The sequence below is a fragment of the Alexandromys fortis genome, unplaced genomic scaffold (genome assembly GCF_014885135.2).
Source record: "Alexandromys fortis isolate MF-2015 unplaced genomic scaffold, M_Fortis_MF-2015_v1.1 scaffold_2_1_26212458, whole genome shotgun sequence".
NCBI lineage: Eukaryota > Metazoa > Chordata > Mammalia > Rodentia > Cricetidae > Alexandromys > Alexandromys fortis.
The window spans coordinates 8,926,728-8,951,780 of NW_026067930.1; the positions used below are offsets into that span (position 1 = coordinate 8,926,728).

Below are 25,053 nucleotides of genomic sequence, written 5' to 3' on the forward strand. Positions count from 1 at the left end.
CTCTCAACACCATTGTTTACTGCTTAAATATCCACGGGGATGGCACATCACTGCTCTCCCCAGATCGCTTCTTCCTCGGCCCCCTCTCCTGTTCCTCAGGTTCGTAGGACATAATCTTCCTGGGTCTGGCAGACAGCCATTCCCATTCTGGCTCCGATATCTCCATCTGCCCTCAGATGTTCCATGGCTGTCTCCTTCTCCCACGCAGGTCTCAATCCGAGGGACACATCTGATAGGCTGTCCCTGACCACCCCTAAAGTGTATTTATTTCCCTTTCTACGGTCTCCTTTGCAGCTCTCTGGCTCTGTTTCCTCCAGGGCTCCTCTCAACACCCAAAACCCTTAGTGCTTATGTGTCATTGATTCTTAGTTCTGTGAGCTCTGCAAGGCACAGGCTCTATCTGTGTGCTCAGAACTTTCTCCCAAACCCCAGAAGACCTCAGGACACAGAGTCTTTAATGAAACCCTGGAAGTGCGTGCGTAAGTCATTTGTGAACCGTTGATCACTACTTATCTTACTAGAGAGCTAAGAGCAATAGCTGGCCTTCTATCCGATGGGGCAGCATCAGTGCCAAGTGTCTACCACATGTTGAGATACACACAAAATATTTTCCTATTAGCTTCTTTCCAAGTTATAAGAGGAAATAGGACTGTGATGACGATAGAACAATTCTAGCTTGTTTAGCACTCATCTTTATATTAACAGTCATAAAATATTGTATATTTGGGGGTTAAGTCCACATGTCTTTACCTTTAGGGAGAGCCTCCAAAGCATTAGATGGGAAGATATGGGGTGTCAGGCTTTGAGGGTCTGAGACTCAAGTAGGAATGGAAGGGTCACGGATTCTTAGGTAGGGCATTCTGGAGCTGGAACCCCACAGAGTCCCTCTCTGTAGAGAGCTGTCTCCATTCTTAGATATGCAGAAAGCAGACAGGGCTTGCTGTGCTACTTGGAAGCTACAATAGCCACAGCTCCGACGGGCTAAACAACTTGTCTAAACCACATGGTCAAAACCAGGAATCATGACCCATTATTCTAATTCACATCCTGTGTCTGTCTAGGTCCAAACCTAGTAAGAGGATTTGGGGTGGTGGCACATCTTTCCAAGAAATATCTCTCTCTCTCTCTCTCTCTCTCTCTCTCTCTCTCTCTCTCTCTCTCTCTCTCTCTCTCATGCACACACACACACACACACACACACACACACACACGGAGGATTCCTGCATCCGCCTCTTACTATGAGCTGCCACCAAGGATTCGATACCGCTGCACTGGGGCTCATGCCAGCGACTTGGCTGCCAGGTGCAGCTTTCCAACTCTCAGACAGCCCCCCCCCCTTCACAGGCCCCACTGCACCTGCTCCTGAATGAGGCCAACTCCCAGCCAAGCCCAGGGCACGTCGGCTACACTAAGCTTTGGATTTTTCTTGCCTTCCTTGGAGATGCTCGGAGGGGAAGCGGCACCGTGCATCTTGGAACAAGTCTGCTTCTGCTAATGCAAATGTAGTCTTGGTTAATGCAGACAGACTGTCAACTTCAGCAGTCAGGAGGAGAAGGAGGAAGGGGGGGGGAGATAATTTCCCATCTCAGAGACCAATGAAGAATTTCAATAGAATGCTTCGACTTCGGAAATAAGATCGTTTTGAGCAAACGGAGGCTTCCCACCTTTTCAGGCATCTATGCAACCCCCATGCTCTGCAGGTATGTCTCGTCTCTGAATGTTATGAGGACTCATTAGGGGGCCCCTGGTGGCCTGGGTGGCAAGGGTGAGGGAATTTGGGATTTGATGAAACCCTACCCACCCACCCTCTTTGGTCTGAGTGCATTTGGTAGTCTCTTCTAAAGGAACGGCTAGTCTGAGGGGCTGAATGAGGGCTAGGAGGCACCTATCCCTCCCTGGGCTGTGTGTGTTTGTGGGCTGGGCTCCAGCTGGCATTTATGTAGGTTGCTATGAGGACAAAGTGTGTGTGTGTGTGTGTGTGTGTGTGTGTGTGCCAGTTTTAGTATGTATGTTTACTTTTGCTGTGATTTGGAAAACTGACCTGAGGGCAGATGGTTCAGTGGCTGTAAGTCTTTTGTATTTCTTTTCAGGACCAGTGTCATTAACTATTCTATTAACGAATTCAGCATAAAAATATCTATAGTTTTGTCAGGTCCAACTATTTTCTAGACATTGGAGTAGGTTTGAGTTCTCTGGGAATATTCAGGAGGATCTGTGTTAATTGTCTCCCAGTTTACAGATAGGGAAACTAAGTCTCTGGTTCTGGGGGAATGTACATGCTTCCAACTACAGACAAAAGACATCCAGGACTTTGCCCCTGTTCTGCTGGCAGAATGCTAAGGGAGGGGTCCTGGTCAGTCTTTGCTCATTTGTCACCAAGCTGGCAATGCCACTATGGGCAATGGACCCCACCCTAGCTCCTTCTTACCTTCAGGGACATGATGCCCACTTCTCTACACAGCATGCATAGAGTCATTCCCAGACGCGTGTCGTGTTGATTCTCTATGTTCCGATCTGATCATTTCCTCTTAGAGAGCAGGATACAATTGGTAGTGAGGACCACCCTAACTGGCCCTGCATCTGGCACAGTGTAAATGGCTGGTCTGCGCTCAGGGGCACAGCCAACAGGTGCTAGTGTTAGATACTCATGCCGTGCAACCTGCGTGATGCAGTGATTTCCTGGGTTTAGGGTCTCAGAAGCGACCCCAGATGAAATGAGGCCCGTGAAGCCTGAGGACATTCTAGGAGAGGGGACAGCATATATATCACACCCCTCAGCATTAACTAAGGAAAACTGAAGACATGGAACTGCTCTGGTCATGCAAGGTGACCAGGGAGGGCATAGCAAGGAATAAATTTAGATCCCATCAGACAAGTTTCTGGGGCCGCTGTTGGGATACAGCTCTGACTGCCAGAGAAGGGCTTGGCTTGTAGACTGAGAGAAGGTAAGGTGAATCTACTGTTGCTAAGCCTGAGAGCAGGGATGATAGTGTTGGGGATGTGAATTTGAGTGGGGACCACTGTAAGCTAAAGATGAGGGCATCTAAATTGAGATGTTTAGCAGTCTCTTGTCTCTGGCAGCAGTCTGGGGTCAAGCAGGGGTTGGGGGGGACAGCTGGGCTGGAGGTGTACACTTCCTACTCAACAGGGTCCGAGACGCAGAGAGCTGAACTCTGGCTTCCCATCAACCACTGCTTCTGCCATCCCCATCCTCTAGACAGGCAGAGCCTGGGTGTGCTCATCAGACGCAAGAACTCAGGTAGAAGGAACTGGGTGACCAATGGGCAGTGTACCAAGGCCTAGCTCCCTGTGGGGTGGAACTGGAAAAGCACAGACATGCACACTGACTTCCCTGCTCTGGTCACCTCCAAGGCCATACCTCCCCAGCAGTGCTGGCTTAGTGGTGAGCCTCCTGCCCTATGTCACTGTGTTCCTTTGTGACTGAACAAAGGGAACTTTGCCCTGAATCAAAATGCAGCATCGAGGAAGGATTCTGGCCCTGTAGTCTGTCAGCAGTGACAGGAAGTTCCCCAAACATCACTGAGACAGGGCTAGCAAGGGCAAGCCTGAGACAGCCACACAGCCTAGCAGCTTCTTATGGTTGACAAGCATCATCAAGAATGGTGAAACTGGGCTGTGCTCTGACCCATCACAGTCCAAATAGACTAGCAGGAAGCCTGGCTGATTCCATCACTAGTTGGGGGGGGTATTGCTTGGAGGTAGTGTAGGAAGTACCTGCCAGGGTGGCCCTCACCCCACCCCATGCTCCCTGTCTTAGATGAGCCCTAAGCTGAGACTCTGAAAGTAGCCTTCCTCTCTTTCATGACAGAGAGATGGGACGAGTGTCCAGCACACATTTCCAGATCCAGCAGCATGAGGATGGGGTCTCCTGCCCAAAGACCACGTGTCCTCTCTCACAAGGAAGCATTGTATGTGAGATTGTAAGGAAAGGGTTATAATCTATGGAACTCATTATGTGGAGAAGGCAGCGACGGAGATTAAGCTATTCTGTTTCACCCTTCCTGTGGCAGCCAATGTTAATTGCTTGCTTTTGTCTGTTCACACCATGATCCTTTCATGCAGAAATACACAACTATGTACATTTATATACATGCATATACTTGCTTCTTAAACAAGAGTGCTAACTCAACTTTATGTCTCTCTACATCTTTGTTTCCCCCTTTGCCATCCATCAGAGGCATTCCTCAAGCCAGCAGAGAGATCAGGCTTGTGTTTTTAACAGCTGCATAATATTTAGAAGTGAGAGTGTATCTTAATTTAGCCAACCATTTCCCTGTCAAGGGACATCTGGATTTCTTCCCAATTTTTTTTTTGCTACAATAATTAACACTGTGATAAACGTCCTTGTACACACATTGTGAGAGAGCAGTGCTTTTGCTCACGATGAGGTCTCCCGAGGCTGGGAACACCCAGGTCAGCTTCTACTCTAAGCTCTTCACAGTGATTGATCCCCAGCTGCCATTTATGGGCATATCAATATTAGCCACCTTTGGTAAATTCTTAGTTCTGAGGCCAGCTTCTGCCATGATTACCTCCAGGCTTCTGCAGAGTTGACTAACAGTCCTCTGCTAGCCAGAGATGTAAAGTCAGTCAGACGCTCTTGACCTACCAGAAGGGTACAGAGGCCTCACCACGCCCCCCTTCACCTACCTTCACAGCCTTTGCCCTGTTGATAATTCCATCGTCCTGAGAACCCCCTATGAGTAGATCCACCTTCACTGGCAGAGGCCTCCTCAGCGTTCTGGCTGGAACTTCACGTAGGTACTGGCCGTCAACAACAGGGCCCCAGTAGTGGAAAGGGCCACTAACAGCCAGCAGCTGCAGGGTGAGGAAGAAGGCCATTACTTGCCTGCATCTTACTTTCCTTTTTAAAAAGGGGCAATCCCAGTCTTGGCTGTGCAGCCGAAGCTGACTATTGTAGCAAAGAGCTACTGGCTCTGAACAGGGACAGGGACAAAAAGACCTCTGTGAAGGGAACTCTGAAAGATGGAACCGTGTCTTTCTCTACCTTCAGAGCCCCATAATTCTGCCTCACAGTGTCTCAAAGTGGCTGTCCATTACATAACTATTAGATTGCTTTGCTTAATGGGATCTTAATCACAAATGCTCATGCTCTAAATCCAGGGAGCTCTCATAGAAAGCAAGGGTAAAACCAATGTGACAACAGGCAAGAAGGACAGCCTGTGGCAATGCCAGTGGCTGGGCAGCAAATCTCCCCTCAGCAATGTTTGGTCTCCTGGAGACCCTCACAGTCTGATGAAGTAACTAGATGTTTTCAGGATGAACAGAAATAAGGGGAAGGCCTTAAAGAAAAGTCAATGGCTCTGATGAATGACGCTAGCCAGCATAAGCCCACATAGGTGAGGCTGAGGACAAGACTTGGTTCAAGCGTCAGGGGCCAAACTCACACTTCTGAGGATATGAGGACCAAGCCTGATCATGTCTCCTTTACCAATGGCAGCCAGAGACCCAGGCTGAGAACAAGGTCTTTCCAGGTAGAAAGGGAGGCCCAGCTATCTGTCCAAGGGGCTGTGACCTGACATTGTTTTTGTTTGGTCCTAGCATGGGGTTTTCTCCTTCTCAAGTGCTATTGCATTTCATCTCTCAACTCTGAGTGTCCATCATAGTTCCAATTCTGTACATAAAACATCCAAATGAAAGAGAAGCCTGTGTCCCATCAGTAGCCTTGTGTGTTCCATCACAGCCTGCAGCTCCTACATGGACTGGGACTCAGGAGACAAATTCATCTTTAGTTGGTCATCCACTGGACGCGTAACTTGGGTGGCAAGGATCATTGCACCTTCTTGTTAGGCCTTGGTCTTCCCTTTGTAAAAACAAGAGATTGTCCCTCCCCACCTTGCATGCACACCAGTGCCCACCTTGGTCTGAGCATCATTGAGGATGTTGGCAGGTTTCTGGCGGAGGCAGGACACCACTTCTTGGACCGATGAGGTAGGGCATCCAACCTCCTTTGCCAAGGCCACAGCTTGCTGTTGGGCCCTGTCTGGGCTGATGACTGCAGCTGGGGACAGTGCGGAACCTCCCTGGAGGAAAAAATCGAGGTTAGGCTGACAGTCTGCATGGCGTTGGCTGCTAGTTAGGCTGGGGACCCTCAGCCTTGGAGACATAACATAACATGTCTGGGTGTCAGGGCTGACCAGCATGTAGTAGCACGCTGTGTGAAAAATTTGGTTTCCTTATCTGTTTAGTGAGGATATCAGATAAGTTCATCTCCAGGCTCACTGTGCAGCCGAAGACGTATACAGAGGCAAAGGATGACGGTTCTGAACAGGGACCGGAAGGGCTTCTGGTAAAAGAATGCTGAAAGCTACAACTGCATCCACTTCTACCCCCAGGGAGCTCCATAAGCAGCAAGGTTTCCCGACTCTATGATATAGCTGAATATGAAAATAGATCCTTCCCCTCCCCCCGTCCAGAAGACACCATCATTTCACGTAACAGAAGAGATATCAGAGGTATAGAAAAGTGGGTGCCTGGTCAGATATACAACCAGACAAGAGAGCCTAGTCTCAGTGATCTTGGCAATGAACATCTGCAGGCTCCCTAGTGTGAGTCCTGCACCCTTTGGATTATTTTCCTAACTCAATTTTTTAGCTTCTCTGAGAATCCCACTGCTAATAAGAGGCACATCGGGAACCTGAGCACAGTGGTCAAGTGCTCAGTCACTGCGAGGCAGACTCTCACACATACCTGGAGGCTCTTGATGGGAGAGTGCTATGCCTATTCCATATCAATGTCTAGTTGTTAGGTCTTGGCGGGACCTGTGACCAGAGCCTGAGGCCAGGCCAGCAGTGAGGAACTCATAGAAGGGACAAGAAAGTCCACAGGATGAGCAGGAGGAGGACTGTAAACCCAGTAGCTATACATAGACTGATGACCAGAGCCCTTCCCAACATCTCTGAACTGTACAGATAAAGTCAGAGAACCTGGGCTGCAGACCCGAGATAGTGTGAGACAGCAGAAGGGGGTTCTGTGCTTTACACACTAAACTCTGCCTGCTGCTACCTCCTGCAAGATGTGCAGACCAGATCCTCTGAGCATCAGCATCTATAAACAAGAGAGAATTTACCAGGCTCATCATGAGAATCAACAGCAGTACAGATCAAACACGCAGCCAGCCAGTACCAGGTGGGCAGTGATCTTGGCAATGAACCACATTGGGCAACTTATTTTGAGTGTGAGTCTTACACCCTCAATTTATTTTTGTAACACTAAGTGAGTGGTCAGCTTTTCTGAGAAACTCCTTGATATATTCTTGTAACAGAATGGCACTACCACCAGAAGTGGTTCCCGCTGCAGCCCCGCATTCTGTGCTGCAAAGCGTGGGGATGGGAGGTAATGCCAAGTGGACCCAGCTTTGCCTATGGGAATGCCTGAAGGCATCAGGATTTCAGGGTGGCCTCTGATGTTTTCAGTTTTATTTCTTTTTTTTTTCCTTTGCCAGCTATAAATAGCTGGGGTTCTTGATATGGGGAGGAAGTGGGTAAAGGCGTGGGCTTCGCTGCCACTGTGAGATAGCTTAGAAAACTTTCCTCTCTCTTTCTGTTGTAATCAATCTTTCTGAAGGAAACCATGTTCTTGGTGGAAAATCAGCAGTTAAACAAGCTGCCCTCATTGGGGGGGCATTTGTTAGGACTCAGAAGTGGTGGTCCCTGCTGAGCAGAGCTTGGGAAAAGTAAGCCTGAGCTTAGAGGGAAAGGGAGCAGGCGGGAACTCCAACTCTGTCACTCTGATTGAGTCATCCTGAAATTGTGACTTTAGTGTGTGCCCCACGAGGACTCCCTGTAGGCCTTCCTTGAAGAAGTCATTAGCAGATAAAGCAACAAAGGCACAATTTTATTTTCTGTGACAGTCTTGCTACCCCAGGTATACCCCCGATGGCTCTGCCTTAAGGGTCAATGTTCTTGTGCAGGAATGCAGGAAAGGAGTCCCCGCGAGGCCTGCTCTACTTTCTTTCTAGAGTCCCCACGCTCCTCAGTTCTCCACCACTCTCCAGTGCTCCCGTATCCTCACTGTGAGGTAGGAAGTCCCCAGGGAAGGAGAAGGTGGGAAACCTACAGCCACCTCCTCAACAGTGAGCACCCAGGCTTGCATGGGCTATGGCGGGCTCAGCTCAGGGACAGACGACAAATGCAAGAGGCGAGCAGTGGCTAGCTTTGTTCCATCTTCAGAACAACCCACGAATCCTGATTCTAGAGGTGCCAGGCAGCGGGCAGAAGTGAAGCTGTGCACCCTCTGTCTCACAGCTGGGAAGGGACAGACACGAAGTCCATCCTAGGCAGCCACCCAGCGTTCCACACTCTACCGGCCATGCATTAGTAGGTTATCTGTGGCCGTTGGTCCCTGCCTATCTCCGCGAGAAGGTGGGGCCAACAACACCCACTAGAAAGACCCTGCCTATAGAAACAGACAGACTGAGGTTTTGGTTTCAGTGTTGCCTGCTGGTTTGTAAGTTCCCCTGTCTTCTTATGGAAGGGGATCAACAGTTCCAAAGAAGATACAAGACATCCCACACCAGTAATCAGCTCTCAGTGACAGGGAATACTAGTTAGCGTTGGGAATGGTATTAACCATTGGTGGTGTCTCTTCCCATGTGTTGTTCCTGCTGGGAGGAAGCAGATATACAACTCCACAGCCCCACTGCACTGCAACACCCTGAGGAGTACCCTCACCCCCAGCTCCCATTGAGTTATGGACTACAGTGAATTCAACCACTCTGCTACTTAAGAGGAATCAGCCTAAGTATATTTTGACTCTGTCTGAGATTTTCATGTAGAGTCTTATGCCTTAAGTCCCCAAGAAGTGGTCAGATCCATAGTTGTTCAAAGTACGGACTGTGCTTAGCAGTCTACACATCAGAGTGACCTCAAGACAAGACCTCTGTGATTGCAATCAGAAAGAAAGCCTAGAATTCTTTTGCATTGAGAACTCCAAGAAGCTGGTGTGGGGCACCTGTTGTCTACAGAGGAGAGGCAGGACTTGAGAGGACCGATTTTGATGGGAAAAAATGAGTGTAAGGGGGCACTCCAGGTCCCTGGGGGAGTGGGAAGGATGGAACGTAGGTTGGGAACGTTGAAGACAACACAGCTGTGGTCTCTAGATCCTAGCATCCCTGTAAATAGCTCTCTATATATTACAGGTGGGATCCAACACACAGAAGGATGGGGATACAGTTGGGCTTTCGAGGACGAGGAGAGGAATCTGCATAGAAGACACTGAGAAGTAAGGTCAGGAGACAGTCACAGCTAGGTGAGAGGCATCACCTTGAGGATGTGAACCCTAGGGTACAGGGCATGCTTCTACAACTACAGGAAGTTCATGGGGGCTTTTGGACAGATTATTGTTAAGTATTTAGGAATATCACTGCCGACATTTGTCCATGGTCAGGCCGAAGTAGTTTGAGCACACATTAAGCAGGCCTTTGAGCAATGACTGATTGATTAGGAGTGCCTCCAGAGTGTGGACCACCGAGGGCAGAGTAGGGAGGTGATTTTTCCATCATTGGCTAGAGCCATAAGTTCATCACCATTTTCCTATAGACATGGAGGGCAGAAGTGAACTAGGGCAAAGGAGAGGGTGTAGCTTGACCTCTTCTTTGTTGGAGGAGTTAGGAACAGCTGAGGTGGGAACAGCTGAGGCAGGAGCCCAGCCCAGGCTGTGATCCAGACATTCTGGATGGAGAGTAGAGCCAGAGTGCAGGTTCCCTGCTCTGTACCCTTCCTTTTCTGGAAATGCATCCAAGATGCCACTGAGTTCCATGGGCATTGGCATCAGAGCATGCTTCTGAGAGACAAGGAGAACCTAGAGACAGACCTGGAAACTTCAGCAAATAGACTTTTAAAATGGCTGCCATCCAATTCTGTGCCAACGTTCTCTTGCATGCCCTTAGCCCCAAGTCATCTCTTTGCTTGATCCCCGAGCCTGTGAGTTTTCCGAAGTCTGTAGCAATCCTAACATGAGTGATGACAACAGATAATATGACTTTCATCTTGAAACTACACCCTATGGGCTCACAGCTCACTTCTCTTTTCTTCTTCATTGAAATTGCTGGCTCTTGGTTTTAGTTAGCAGAAACTATAGAACCGGGGTGAGAAGAGCCAAGGTGTGGCTTGCTCTTGCTTAGTATCCTTGGCCTTCTGGATGGGAGGGGTCTACTTTGGCTCTCCTAACAGGAGTTAAGTGCAAGTCACAGCCAAGGGGTGCTTTTTGTAGGTAGAATTTGTAGGTGACTGATGTGTATGTGTCCATGGGTTTGCACACGTGCCCGCACTTACAGGGAAAGTGAAAGGCATTCAGTCTTCACATGCGCTCTCTTAAGAGCTGGGGCTCTTAATTTATTTATGATTTTATCTGGTGATCTCCACAACAACCCTCTACCTATTAGCAACCTTCCCATCCCCCACTCCCCATTTTACAGATGAAGAGACCATAGTCCTGGATGAGGAGGTGAGGTATATGAGCTCTTGAGGCTGGTAATGACAGCCCAAATTATAAAGCTTTTAGTTTCCCCCACGCTCTACTGAGAACAGCCCCAGCCTAGTGCAACACATCATATCACGAAGTTTCATTCTCCACTCATAAGTGGCTGGCTGGTGGCAGTCAATAAGGAAGAGGCTTACAAGGGTGACCAGAGAACAGGGTGGTATGTGCTCTTTCTTCTCCCATGGGGGTTGGGAGTACCTGATGGAGTTGAGTTTCACACAGGGTTCTGAAAATGAGGTGTCACATCTGCAGACTGGGAAGACCTCAGCTACACACATTGCCCACAGGTACACAACAAGTATCCTGGCTGATGTTCACAACCTCTCTGCATTCTGCACATACAGACCTACCAACTATAAAGCCGATTCTCAGTATGCTAGAGTGGGCTTAGAAGTGGAACACACACTACTTACTTTGATGCTTTTCTATGTGTGCCCCCACTTCATCCTAGCATTTCTGTAGACATAGGTAGAGTGTCAAAGAGGTTTGACAGCTTGCTGGTACACAGTAGAAGAGGTTGAGATCCAAGGGTTCTGATTCCAATGTGATTTTCCATGATAATACACTGCCCCAGTAGATGGCAGAATCCAGGTGAGATTCATAGACAGTCTGTTCCAACTTTTCACCCCTATTACCTGTGCCCCTCCCTGGATTACAAGGATATTTCAACCTTGCCAGTTCTCCAAACCCTATATCCACTCATAATGAGTCAGTTGTGGAGCTACACCAGCTCCTTACATTTTCAAGAACAGTGTCACTGTCTCCATGAATTATTATTGTGGATGCAATTAGAAAAGCATTTAGGTCACATTTAAGAACTGATTCCATGCTAGTTTGATTGATCCTGGCCAAGGGGACAGCAGTCACTAACACTTGCCACACAAGCAAATCAACAAGTAAACAGTATGGCTAAGGTCCCTGCAGGACGCTTCACAGGGAAACAGGTGAGATGGAACACAAGTCCCCGAGGAGAAGGGTCTGGGTGAGAGGATGGGCTCCAACAGCAAACCTCACATTGGAAGCAGACAGGACTAGTCTGGGACAAACACCTTTTGCTACCTGTCTCATGTGTCATGTTTAATTAGCTCCATCACCGTCTGACTGTCAGAAACCACTTAAGGGTACAGTAGTTAAAGATGACTGACTTTCCAGACTTAGGCACACTTGAAAAATGTCGCCTTCATGATAGCCGAGGTGGAGTCTGCGTCTTCATTCTCGAAAGCCAACTGTCTTTTGACCCACTGAATTGCAACCTGTGGTTCCCGTGCATGTTTGAGCCCTGCTGCCTTCATAGTCTTTTTAGACAGATGGGTTTGGCACTTTCCTGGCAGAGCCCACTTCCTCATCTCATGGTTCGAGCCCAACCGCGACAAGGATGAGGACACTGACAGCCTCTGAGCTCTCTACTCAAACAGATCCTTACTTCAAATGCTACCCTGGGTCCTCCTGGAGTCTCTTGCCCCAGTTCTGATGTACTTCTACAAGAAGAGCACGCATACTTCTGCAGCTCCATGTTTGGACTCTATTTCCTATCATGTCCTTCAACCCTATCAGATGAATGCAAGTGCAAATTATTGTTATTTTGAAGAGACATAGGAAGACTAGTTGGAAAATGGGATTTCAGGTTGGGGACTCTTGCAAAATTCTGCTCACAACAGCACTTAGCTTCTTTCCTTGGGTAATAGTTTCCTCATCTGTCAAGTGGATATGTAGCAATGTCACAGGAGAGGCACTGAGGCGTGGAGTATCAGGTCATCAGCCCAAACTCAAGTCCAGCACTCACTGATCAGCTACACAACCTTAGGAAAGCTATTTAAAGTCCCTGGGCTGAGACTTTCTTGGATTTAAATTATGGGTGAGAAAATACTTTCCTTATATATTTGTTAGGAGGAATTTTTTGAAGCAGCATGAAAGAGTTTATGTGTAGCAAGTTTCCAGTAAAGAGTACCAATGTTTTCAGATACTCTAAGCAATATTTTAGAGAGCCCTTGTGAATTCAAATTAAATCACAGATATGACAAAATGGTATAACCCTTTAAACACTCTCCACATAAATCTTTACTAAACTTATTGATACTGAAACTAGAATTTTAAAATGGCAGAACAGACTCTATCCCAGTGGTTCTTAACTTGTGTGTTACAAACCCCTTTGGGGTTGAATGACCCTTTCACAGGGGTCACCTAAGACCATAGGGAAGACACAGATATTTATCTCACAGTTCATAACAGTAGCAAAATTACAGTTAAGAAGTAGCAATGGAAATAATTTTATCATTGGGGGTCACCACAGCATGAGAAACTGTATTAAAAGGTCACAGCATTAGGAAGTCTAAACTAGAATTACTGCTCTAGTGGACCAGAGGCCTTTAGGGTTGGAGTTTCACCTCAGCTGAGGCTATTTCCACAGCCTCCCACTGCTGGTGCAATCAGCGAATCACTGCTTGCTGAGCTGACCCTGCCTGGTGATTTTACAGAGTCGGCTCTAACCGGGCGGCAGTGACTTAAATGACACCAACGCCAATCTTGTACTTGTTCTTCCTCTGCCAATAAAATCTTGTCATGAGGAAGTAAGTGGAACATGCAGGCCTGGGAAGGCATCGTGGGGTAGCATGAGCTGGGATTTCAATGAAAGCCACCGAAAAGAGAGCTCATGCTCCTTTTGTGCTGTTCAGAACACCCAGAGGTAGCTGGCCAGTTACTTTGGGGTGGCTGTTCATGAGATGAGGTGATGTGGCAGAGAGGTGACAAGGCTTTATCACCAGGCGGGCAGCCAGCTGTTTCCAGATCCCAGTACAGGTCTTTGCTGCTGCTTGGAGCTGCTCTATTATGGGGCTAATTCCAGTAGCTTCGGCACAAAGATGCCCCAGGGAATCCGAATCAGCAGAATATGATTAAGGCCTCAAGGTCTTTTGAGATCTGGGGGATCTCAAAAAAAAGAAAAGCTTTTCCTTTTTCTTTCTTTCTTTTTTTTTTTTTTAACTTGCTTCCTCAATCTCCCACCTCTTCCCCTCCCCAAGCGTATCTGCTCACTCTGGCCACATAGGGTACAGATGCTGTACCATACTGATTGCAAGCACCTGTCCCAGGCCTGCAGAGATGGTGACTGGTCTTACGAGGCACCCTTGAAAAATGTCTTCTGTGGGGGTCTAGCAACCCTCAGCACTCCCCCACCCCAATGCCCTTTTATGGGAAGACGTTGTAACAGCTTTGTTCTTCAGCAGAGCTCAAAGGATCTCGGGGCTTTCCCTGAAGACACCAGGATGAGTGAAATGTAAGATTTCAAAAAAACATTTTCAAGACTCCTGTTTAGAAACAGTCTATTTCCTCCCTGGAGTCCTTCTCTCTTGAATGGGATACCCAAAGATAACCACTGAAGCCCTGGATGAAAGTTCCAGAGCATATAAGTATCAACACCTTTTAAGAAATGTCACTCTTTTCAGTTTCCACGTACATATTAGCTGAGTTACCTATGGAAACAGTTTATGACTAACTATGAATATCTTAAGAGATCACTCTCGGGTTTTGACTATGGGTGCATGATCAAAAGTGAGGAAGTGACTAGTCAAATGGTAAGGAGATGCTGGAGAAAAGTGGGGAGCTAGGAGGACACCGCTACTGGGGTCTGGTTATCCTCTGTTAATAGTAGCAAACAAGTCAGCAAACCATTTGACCTTGGACAGGGATAGATTATGCTAGACAATCTACTCTATACCCTCGGACATTGCTGAGCTGCAGACAGACACCACCATGCCTGCCATCCTGCATCCTGCCTAATGCCACATGGCATCGTCCGCGAGACCCTGATGAGTAGTCCCAAAGAGCCCAGGACAATAAGAACAGGAACAGCATGAAAAGAAGAGGACAGAGAGGGGCTTACTCATCAGCCTAGTAGATTTGACAGGGACAGAGAATGAGTGAAAGAAGCAAGACGACTCTCAGTGGCCAGTACTGACATCATCATCAACTCCAGACAAGACAAAACTGAAGTCATCCCACAAGAAAAAGGAATTGAGAAAGAGGTACAAAAACACATTCTATGAGCCTGTCAAAATCTAGCTGGACTGAATTCTCACATTTTTTTTTTTATGATCCCCTGAACACCAGACTTTGGTCAACATTAGTCACCAAAGCCTTTCTAGATGCTTCCTCTGAGGTCCCTGTGCACCAGAGACCGCACCATGCCAGCCTATTCTGTCCCCTGTTCCACTCAAGGTTAACCCTAAGAAGATGGAGCAAGTGGCAGCCTTGTCTCCCCATAGCTCTGCCCTGTGCTAGCCCACAGAAGCTCTATCACAAGTATTTCAACAGATAAGTGTCTGAGTTGGATCTAAGAAAAATGGCGGCTTGCGAGGTAGCACATCTAGAAGTCAGTAAATTACCTTTACAGGGCTGAGAAGCACACAGGCTCTGGAGCCATATTAGCAGGTTTTCATTGAGCAAGGACGGAAGAACGGGGCTCTAATGAGTCAGGGTTCTTGTGCAGCTCTCCTGAGCAGAGGGGGCCATGCGGCGGGGCTTCTGCTTTTTTACTTTTGCTGAGGAGCTGTAGTCCCAGGAAACTTCCTGCTGAGACAAAGCCTGATACATTCAGGTTCCGCTGCATTGGGTGAATTCAGATCTCCCTGCAGATCGCTTCTCTAACTCTAAGCCAAAGCAGGATGCAGCCTGTCTGACCCTACATGGGAAGGGCAGAGTAAGGTGAAATAATGCAAATGGTCTCGTTCCCTAGACACAGTCTCCTTTCTTTATTCATTCAGTGGATACTTGTGGGTCACCTCTTCAGGGCAGGTACAGGGCCACACTGATTCATGGCCTTCGGTGCCCATGTATCAGATCCACTTTAGTCTTTCCAAGAGTCCACAAAGAAGGGAGCCTTGATGATTTAATGCCACATTAGAACATTTATGTATATTTCTTCATGAGCTAGAAGTATTAGGTATTAGGCTCTATGAGAGACTTGGAAATCTGCATAAGGTCGTACGGTCCAGCCCTTAGCTATCTGGACTCCATCTCTAGATATTGACTCCTACGTTGCAAAATCAACTCCCAGGTGCATCCAAGAGGGAGCTTTTGCCTCTGGGTGGAGGAGCTCTGAGATCTACAGGGATCAGGTGAGCTCCGAGTCACCCAGGAGGATGATATACACCTGCAGGAGGCAGGGTGTCCACAGAAGCAGGAAAGGCATCAAGTGCTTTTGAACTGCGAAACCTAGGTCACTGGTACCTGATTCTTTCTATTTAAGTGTTACTTACCGGCTCCTGAGGTAGACTTCCCCAACATCCATTATTTTCAATGTTTATGTGGGAAGAAGGGAAACAAAACCTAAACTCCCCAGACTTGGGACCTGCTGATAATCCTATACTCTTGACATGGAACATCAAATTGCCTTACAGCATATCTTTTCCTGAGCCAGAAACCTCCAGGAGAACTAAAGCTGGAGAAACGAGCTTCGAGTTGCTCTAGTTGGGAGGCTGCCAGCTCAAGCTGGGGACTCTTGCAAATGATTCCCAACAAGGCATCTTGTCAACTTAGCAAGGGTAGACCACACTGTCCCACTTCATGGAGTGATCCTTGGCTCACTCATGGCTGACAGTTTGGTGTCTCCCTGTGGCTGTTTATCTGGGCACTGATAGCTAATTAATTTGCGAAGCCCTGTGGAAATGTGACACAGATGGTCCTGAGTGCCTTTGGGGACCCTAAGTTGTGACCTCTTGAGAGGTTGCTGTCAATTGCCAGTACAGTTCAGCCTGGCTGAGCACACACTTAGCTTGAGTCCCCTGGAAGGCTACCTCCTATCTTTAGCTTTTGTGCCGATTCCATGCATTGATGTCCTTGAATGAAAACCCCACTGTAAGGATGAAATCCGGTCTCATCCTGCTAAACCTCAGTGCCTTGCAGAGCTGGCCCCAGGACTCTTCCGCATTCTTCTCCAGGCCCCCTCCCTACTTCTGCTTTTAGTCTGTAGTTTTTAGCTGGTTCCCTTGGCTAGTTTAAGTTATAAACTCAAGGTCAAGGATGGGCAGATCCTTCCAGGTCATCTCAGTGGAGTCGGCTCTGAGTGGACGTAGACGTTTGCAATCCTGTTCCACCCAGTGTTCAGCATCAGGATGTGATCCATTCTGTGCTGGGCCTGGGCAACTGGAGGGAACATTTTCCCAGGTGCTCCTTGAGGACAGAACCTCATTATACTGGCACACAGTACTGAGTATGCACAGTGCCTGGCAAAACCCAAGTGATACCCAAGGCTGGTGAATGAATGAATGAATCTCAAAACATATGCCTGAAAAAATGACAGGGTTCTTATGCTCAGGCCACCTTTGTGGATCAGAGGAAGGTGGTGGGCACACTTCTGAGGTAGAGGGTGGAAGATGAACCACATAAGCGTACCCAGGGCTCTGTCAGAGCAGAAGGAGAGCCCCTTGAGGCAAATCACCATGGTTTCCCTCCGCAGGACCTCTGCTCTCCCACAGACCTTGACCCTACAGGATCTGAGGTCAGGACTGGGTGCACTCTATCCAGTACCTATCTCCCTCTGCCACTCATGTGCTCCAGGTTCCCAAGGTCACAGCAGTAGTTTCTTCAGTGTAAACCCTTCACCCTAGCTTCTTCTGAGGCTTCTGACCCCTGAAATAATGACTCAATGACCACCCTTCTGACACACACACACACACACACACACACACACACACACACACCTTGTCCCTAACTACCACCACCTGTGGACACTGTCCCGGTGCCCACCATGTCTTCTTTAGAGCAGTCCTGCAACTGTGCAATTGTGGCCTGCCCTCCAGGTCTCTGTCTGATGGCTCTGATAAGGGCCACATCATGGCTGAATCCTAGTTGATTGGATGGCACTCCAATCAACCACATTAACTGAAGGGATGCCGGCATCAGGAGTGCATTAATTCAAGCCTGAGGGTTTCCCAATAGGTGCAGAAAAGCTGTCCCCTCACTCCTGCCTTCAGAGTGTCCCTCCCTTCAAAGCTCTGACACACCTCGGTGTGCATGTGGGGGAAAGCCCCACTTCAGCTGATTCCACTTGCTTGCTCTTCCCCACTTTGGCCACTTCCACCAAGTTCTTACACCATCTGCTTGCACCTTCCCAGCATGCCCTGCACAGAGCTGGCTTTGCACAAGCCAGCTGAGTCTGTCTAGTACACAGCACTGCTAAATTTAGATACTGCCCCCCCCGTTTGTAATTTATCTTTGTAAAGGACACCCAGCCAGGTTTCTAAATGACTATCTTGAGTTTCTACCTTGGTCTTAGCTGGGTGGGGTCCTTGAGACACATGCCCCGGACTTTACTCTGGCTCTGCAGGGACCAGTTGCAGACTGAGGGATATCACTAAATTCTCTGAGGGGTTTTCCACTTTGGGAATGGGAATGGCAGAAAGCAGCTTGTAAGAGGCACTCCTGGCACTGCTGGCTGCCATTTTCTGATCAGAAACACGCTTCCCCTCGCCTAGTAGCATGCCTACAGATTTCCTTGTCACAGACTCACACACTATGAAATTATGTATACTGTACCTATAACAATATGTTATTTAAAGTCACATGTATATTCTATTTCCAAATCATGGGGAATATTGAAAGAGCAATGGGCCCACGTCCCCTGTCGTTTGAGTCCTCATGGAAGTTGCCTCACTCCTCTCTTCTCCCTGCCACCCCCCCCCCCCCAGTGTATTTGTTTAGCAAACGATTTCAGAACGGTCCTTTTCATCAAGTATGTCAGCACACAGGTGTTCCCTAGGAACTAGAACCTCCTTCCACAAAACTAATAACCTTGGCTCCTAGAGCACTGACCTCCTTGTGACGTCATCTGTGTTCCCATCACAGATGGGAACACGGAGGCCTCCAGTGGTTAAAACGACTTGCTCAAGGCAACACAGTTGCTTCTAGTTCTTTCTCCTTGAGTCTGGGATCCCCCAGGGATCACGCCTTGCTCCCATCTGTACCACTCCCTTCTCTGTTAAGCTCTATCAGAAGGGCTTTTACAATTCTTCAGGTAGCACCACAGCAGAGGTGGGTTTTGTGCCCAGGGGTGCTGCTGGCCAGTTCTGCTATGCTCAGGGGCAGTTGTCCTCTGTCGTAGGTCTCTGCCAGCTGAAACCGGCCTATAGCAGAGCTGCAGCTCCAGGGACTGTTCTGGCTACCTTCTGTAGCAAGAGAACTGTAGAAATGAAAGAAAACTCTGGAAGGGAAGGCAGCAGTGAGCTATCCTCAGCCTCCTTGGGCCCAGTAAGCTCTGGGGACATGCACAGGCAAATTCACAGCCCCATCTGCCTTTTAATTAGAAAGAGAGAGGGAAAAAGTGAGTTTCTGTAAGCCCTGGCAATTTACAATCAAGCTGGCTATATTCTCAAGTGCTTTGTAAAGGAATTAATAAGGCCCTTCTCTTCCCCATCGCCGTCCTTGCAGTGAGAAGTCTGCTCTGTGGGTTAGTGAAAACAGGAACCTGCCCTCCTGCCAGCCCTGCGCCTTTGCCTTCCTTGTTTCGGCAGAGGAAGTGTGCGGCCCTTTAGCAACTACAACTCTGCAGCCTGCTTGATAACATGGGCTGTGCCTGTGTTCCCTTTCCAGTCTGTGTGGCCCACTCCGCCTGGAGCAACCGCAGTTGATGGAGAGCTGGTGACCCCGTGCCTGGTGGCCCTCTGCTGCCAACTCCCAGGAGAGGCCATGTTCGGCGGCATCTGAAGGTATTTAGGGAACCTTGGCTGGGACAGGGAGGGGAGAGACTTTAGGAGCTCTCTGGAGTGTAATTGTAATTGTTAGGGCTGTGCTTCCGGGAGCTGGAGAAGGACCCCTGAAACTGAGCATGGGAATGTCCTGGTGAAGTTCTACCTCCTAGCACCGTGACTGCCCCGAAGATGCTAAACAGCTAAATATGAAAGAGGGAGTACTGTGGCAGGCTGGTGGGCAGCCCATTTGCCTGCCAGGAGACAGTTTGACTGAAGAAACAGCTAGGATGTGACAGCTGTGTTTCCCTGAGCAAGTCATCATGGGCAAGTCGTTTAGACCACTAGAGATCTCCATGTTCTCATTTTTGGAATAGAAACAGTGTAGCCTGTGTCACACAGATGTTGGTGGGATGAGTGTATGTAGCATACACATGGTGCCCATGTAGGTCCAGACACACAGTAGGTGCTTGGTGAGGGCTCTCAGCCAGCCACTTTGTCTAAAGACACAGAGGAGCTTGAACGACAGTAGTAGGGCCCTGTGGAGGCTGGTGGCTAGAATCTTCCTGGGAAAAGCGGCACAGACGATTGACAATTATCTAAGTAGGAGTTGGCAGGTAGGAGAGGAAGACCTAAAGAGAAGGTCAACACGCAAAGCATTTAAATTTCAAAATCATAAAATGATATAAATGAAAGAAATGTGGAAAACACAGAATTTCCTAAGAAACGTGGTGTGCTGCGGGGTTAACTGGGTGCCTGCATGTTGGGAGAAACTGGCATCAGAGCAAAGTCTGGGCTGAAGCCTCAGAGTGGTCTGCCTAGGGGACCTGCACAGGTCTATGGGCCGGAGACTCGGAGTGGCCCGCTTCGACTTGTGTATGGGATATGAACAGATGTTTGCCGTGCAGAGTGACCAGGGAAGATAGAATAAGCTCCTTTCATCCAGTCTTCAGAACACTGTAAGTATCCAGTTGTTATTTGCTTTTGACTGGGGAGAAGATCAGGCTCAGAGAGTTTAACCGACTTATTCAGTCATCCAGCTGGTAGGGAAATATAAACAGCTAGGAGCTCTAAGGGCCCAGAGAGGGGAAGGAAGAGCCTTGGAGAGTGTGAAGGACAAAGGTCTTTGTTGACAGCAGCGCTTTAGTGTTAGGGGACACACATCCTGTAGTTTGCAGATTGTTGTTCTGAGGGCTGCTAGAAGATGCTGAGTTTCAAGTCTATTCAACCGAGCGGTGCTAGGGTGAGAGGGATGAGCGTGCTGGCAACTTCTGCTGTGACTGATATTTTCCAGTTAACGGATGCTATGCAAAATGATTAAAACACTCTAGTAGTGTAATAATAACCTGTGGATAGACATACTGAAATCTACTTAGACATTGGGTTTTTTTTCTTATTAATTAATTCTTTTTTTAATTGATTGATTTATTTATTAAAGATTTCTGTCTCTTCCCCACCACCGCCTCGCCTTTCCCTCCCCGTCCCCCAATCAAGTCCCCCTCCCTCGTCAGCCCAAAAAGCAATCAGGGTTCTCTGCCCTGTGGGAAGTCCAAGGACCACCCACCTCCATCCAGGTCTAGTAAGGTGAGCATCCACGAAACTGCCTAGGCTCCCACGAAACCAATAGGTCCAGTAGAATCAAAAACCCGTTGCCATTGTTCTTGAGGTCTCAGTAGTCCTCCTTGTCCGCTATGTTCAGCGAGACCGGTTTTGACCCAGGCTTTGGGTTTTTAAACAGCTTTAGGACAGGAGTACCTAGGGAGGCTTTCCAGGTCTGCCACAAAGGACGGTGAGACTCTGGGCAAATTCCTTTGTCTCTTTCAATGTCTGCTTATTATTTATTTATTTATTTATTTATTTATTTATTTATTTATTTATTTATTTATCATCGGAAGAAGCCTAACTTCTGTGGTGTTTGTAAGAAGTGCATGCTATGTGTAACATGCAGGAGATGCTAGGCACCCAACCATGGCTGTTAATGCTATTCCTGAGCCAGGCGAAATCTGCCTAATCCCACAGGCAGTGTGGGTTGCTAACAGTGTTAAGTACAGTGGTGTCAAATTGCAAAGCCAAGACATGGAATTCCCTTTCTTTTCTGAAGACAGATTTCTGCTATTGTTCCACTAGACAGAAAGGAACCTCATCAGTGGGAGGGCCATCTCAGTAAACTGACCCTGCTCCTAAAGGAGACAAACCTCTTTCTCTTCAGGATGGGAAACTGGGAATGGCAAAGTGTACTTCTTAAACCCAGAAATGACTCTTTTCAGACCACCTTCATCTATCTCCTGTGTTCATAGAGATGGGTTGGTCATAATGACTTGTTTCCTACTGATCAAGAGCCTGTTTACCACAGTTCTGCCATGGGCTCAGACTGAAAATTCTCATTAAGAATCCTTAGCAAATCAGAGCAAACCATTTGTTAGTCACATGAGAAATGGACATATGAGTACTTCCAGTAATAAGTCTCTGTATGTCCATCCCATCATCTACCCAACCACCCAACCATCTATCCTTCCATCCAATCATCTATCCATATACACATCTGTCCACCCACTTACCCAAACATCCATCTATCCATCCATCCATCCATCCATCCATCCATCCATCCATCCATCCATCCTTCCATCCAACTATATATCCATCCATCCTTCCATCCAACTATATATCCATCCATCCATCCATCCACTAGTCCATCCATCTAGTCACCTTTACTTCCATCTCTATGTTTGTTCCTTCAGTGCATATACACTGGAGTTATACCATGTGACTGACGTCCTTCCTCTCTCAATTTACCCAAGCTTCTGAAAAGAAATTAAGTACATCATGTCCCAACCACTTCCTCCTATCCCAGAGCCATTCAGGAAGGACCATATTTGAGTACAGTAACTGCAGCTACAGCTATACGTGAGGCCTCGGGAATAGTGTACCTTACTTCTGTTGTCAGACAGCTTTGTGGGGTCTCACTTCTCTTGACAGACAACCTGGGGTCATGCTAGACAACATCTTTATTTATTACATCTAATTATTGTACATATATTAGGTACTAGACACATGCAGATCATGCTTTTATTTTCCATTGAGAGTACTTGTATCTAGCCTTAGAAAGTTGCCCTGGGATGATATGACACTCTTGATTGGTAACTCTGCCATTTCCTAATGCTCAAGGGTATCAGAGGTGTCAGCCAGCTCTGGAGGCAGAGGTCTGGGTTCACATCCTGCCTTTACTACTGATGAGTAATTTCTCTAGCCTCTGTTTCCTGAGTAACGCCGAAACTGAGTAGAATATCATATGCTCCATGGAGTTGTGGAAGTCCAGGGAGGTGGTGTTTTGAATAAAGTGACATCAGAAGTTCTCAACATATGTCCACCCATGCCCATGGCCCTTGTTGGTGTGGATTAGGCCTCTGGGACTCATGAGCCCCAGTCTGTGACGAGCATAGTGTGTTCTCCATCTGGTCGGCCTACTCTTCGATGAAGCAGCAGATGGTTGCCCAAGGAAGGATAGTAACTTGCCCATCGTGCACTCGAGCTGGCCCATTATGGATGCTAAAGATGTGCAAAAAGTATATTTAATGTGTGGAAAGCAAAACTTAAGGAAATGTGTCTAACTCAATTTCATGACAGAATTGCAATCAACCTCCACACGATTTCACAACAGAATCGACAACACCCTGAATCCAAGAACCAACTTTCTGACTAGGCACTGTGCAGTAGGCATGGGCCTCCAGTGACCACACACAGTAGACCCAGCCAGCTACAGGTTTCTGTATCTTCTACCAGGGTATCTCAAGCAAGCCCAGCTCACAAAGCACTTGCAGTTAGTAGGACAATGCTCTTTTCCTGGGGTCAACATGACAGAAGGAGGTAGAGCTAGGAATGAGAAAAAGTGAGCATTAAAATTGACCCCTTCTTTGAATGAGCTGCATGGTCTTAAGCAAGTAACTTAAGATCTCTGAGACTCAGACTTCTCTTTTGTAAGTTGAGCTCTCTGGACATCAAATGAGTCAGAGTATTTTAAGCATAAAGGAGGCCTTCCTCACAGTGGCTGCTCATGGACTTCAGTGCCTCCTTTCCTGTGAAAACTAAGGAGGATGTCTGTGGGTGGTAGGGATTCCACACAAACTGGCAGGAGGAAGATGGGTTGATTCGTTTTGGGAATAGAAACCGTCTAGCCAATAAGGAAATCAATATGGCGTTTCCTCAAAAATCTAAAAGTAGAACCACAACACGGCTCAGCTAACCCACTCCTGAGCATGGAGCCAATGGCTCCAAGTCCACAAACAACACCAGGAACTGCATATCTGTGTCTACTGCAGGAGTATACACAGTGGCCAAGATAAGGAACCAGCCTAGACATTAATCAACAGGACAATGAAGAACACGTGCTTCTTCTTTATCCATCCATCCATCCATAGCCAACAGTTTTATCCAGCTATAATGAAGTCTGAAATTAGGCTATTTTTAGGAAAATGGAACTTGAGATCAGCTTATTAAATAAAATAAGCCAGACTCAGAAAGACAAATATTACATTTTCTCCCATTTTCTCCCTTATGTTGAACCTTAATATCTCTCTCTCTCTCTCTCTCTCTCTCTCTCTCTCTCTCTCTCTCACACACACACACACACACACACACACACACACACACCACATGTGCACACCCCCATACTTACGTAACATATATGCAGGTAATGAAGGGACAATAATTGGGAAAAGGAAAGGAGCTAATGACACTGGAAAGGGTCAGGAGAGAGTAGAGGGGTAAATATGGTCAAAGCACATGGTATACTTGAATGGATGCCATACGAACCAATCACATGCTATAATAAATATACTCTAATGAACTTTTTGTCAGCTTATAGGCTGTTGATTTCAACTTTCCAGGGTCAGTTAGTACTGCTGGGAGGCCCATGGGTCCTACACACCCAGAGATGTAAAGCAGGAAGCCAGTAATAGGTCATGGCATGACATTTTCACCACAAACGTTGTCAAACACTCCAAACTAGAGATTTTCTTAGCACTGATTGCTCAGTGATGGCCAGGTCACTGCAAGTGGCTCTGTCGGGTACACTGTGGCTTTCTTTTTATCTACTTCTGATCTCCTTGAGGACCGTGCTCTGGGTTTGTGAGGGGAAGAAACGATACAGAAATCAACAAGCAATGGACAGTCATGGCCCCAACAACGTAGAGTCAGCATTCAGCTCACAGTAGTGGCCAGAGTGTTCCATCAGCTGTAACAATTACCCTGGACCTTGTGGGAGGGCAGCTGCCCTAGTGCTACCAGACCTGAGAACCTCGCCAAGTTGAGTATTAGGGAAGGGACCATCAGCTATGCATGTTGCCTTGGGCAGAACCCAGATTTCTATCTTGCTGATAGGGTTGTGAGTCATGTTGGTGACTCATGTGTATGAATGAAAAGCAAAAGGAACTTTTGCTGGGAAAGATAAAATCATGAAGAAATCACAGCCTTGCTAGTTTGGGGGCCCAGATTCCTGTGCACATGGTAGCATCTCCCTGGGAGTCTCTCCCAGCCTCCTTCTCCTATAATTGAACCTCTATTCCACAAGGCCATATCTTAGATAAGAAGCAACTTGAAATTGGTCTGCTTTGTATACTGAGCTCCTGGGGAGACTTCCTTCAAAATAATACATTCAGACCAACCTTTTAAACCATCTTAGACTAGGCATTGTCTAATTCTTTCCACACTGTAAAGCAATGTTTCTGTCTATAAAATTTATGTTAATGCAATCAAGTTACAAAATTAAAGATTTCATAATGGTTTAGATAAGTTTCTACCACATTCATTGGTATCCTTGGCTGCCTGCCACCCATGGGTGTAGATTGACTTATCT

At 47.5% G+C, this 25,053-nt stretch overlaps 2 protein-coding genes across 2 annotated transcripts in view; one reads left to right on the forward strand and one right to left on the reverse strand.

Moving 5' to 3' along the window:
* The window catches only part of Tg (thyroglobulin), a 175,396-nt gene that overhangs the window by 15,778 nt on the left and 134,565 nt on the right, over positions 1–25,053 (reverse strand). The window contains exons 42-43 of the mRNA XM_050145305.1: positions 5,901–6,065; positions 4,672–4,839 (exon numbers count right to left, since the gene is read on the reverse strand). Of these exons, the coding sequence (XP_050001262.1) occupies positions 4,672–4,839; positions 5,901–6,065 (333 nt within the window). The remainder of the gene's footprint in view (positions 1–4,671; positions 4,840–5,900; positions 6,066–25,053) is intronic.
* Sla (Src like adaptor) overlaps positions 19,029–25,053 on the forward strand; it is a 32,699-nt gene continuing 26,674 nt past the window's right edge. The window contains exon 1 of the mRNA XM_050145307.1: positions 19,029–19,223. The gene's annotated coding sequence lies outside the window, so the exon portion shown is untranslated. The remainder of the gene's footprint in view (positions 19,224–25,053) is intronic.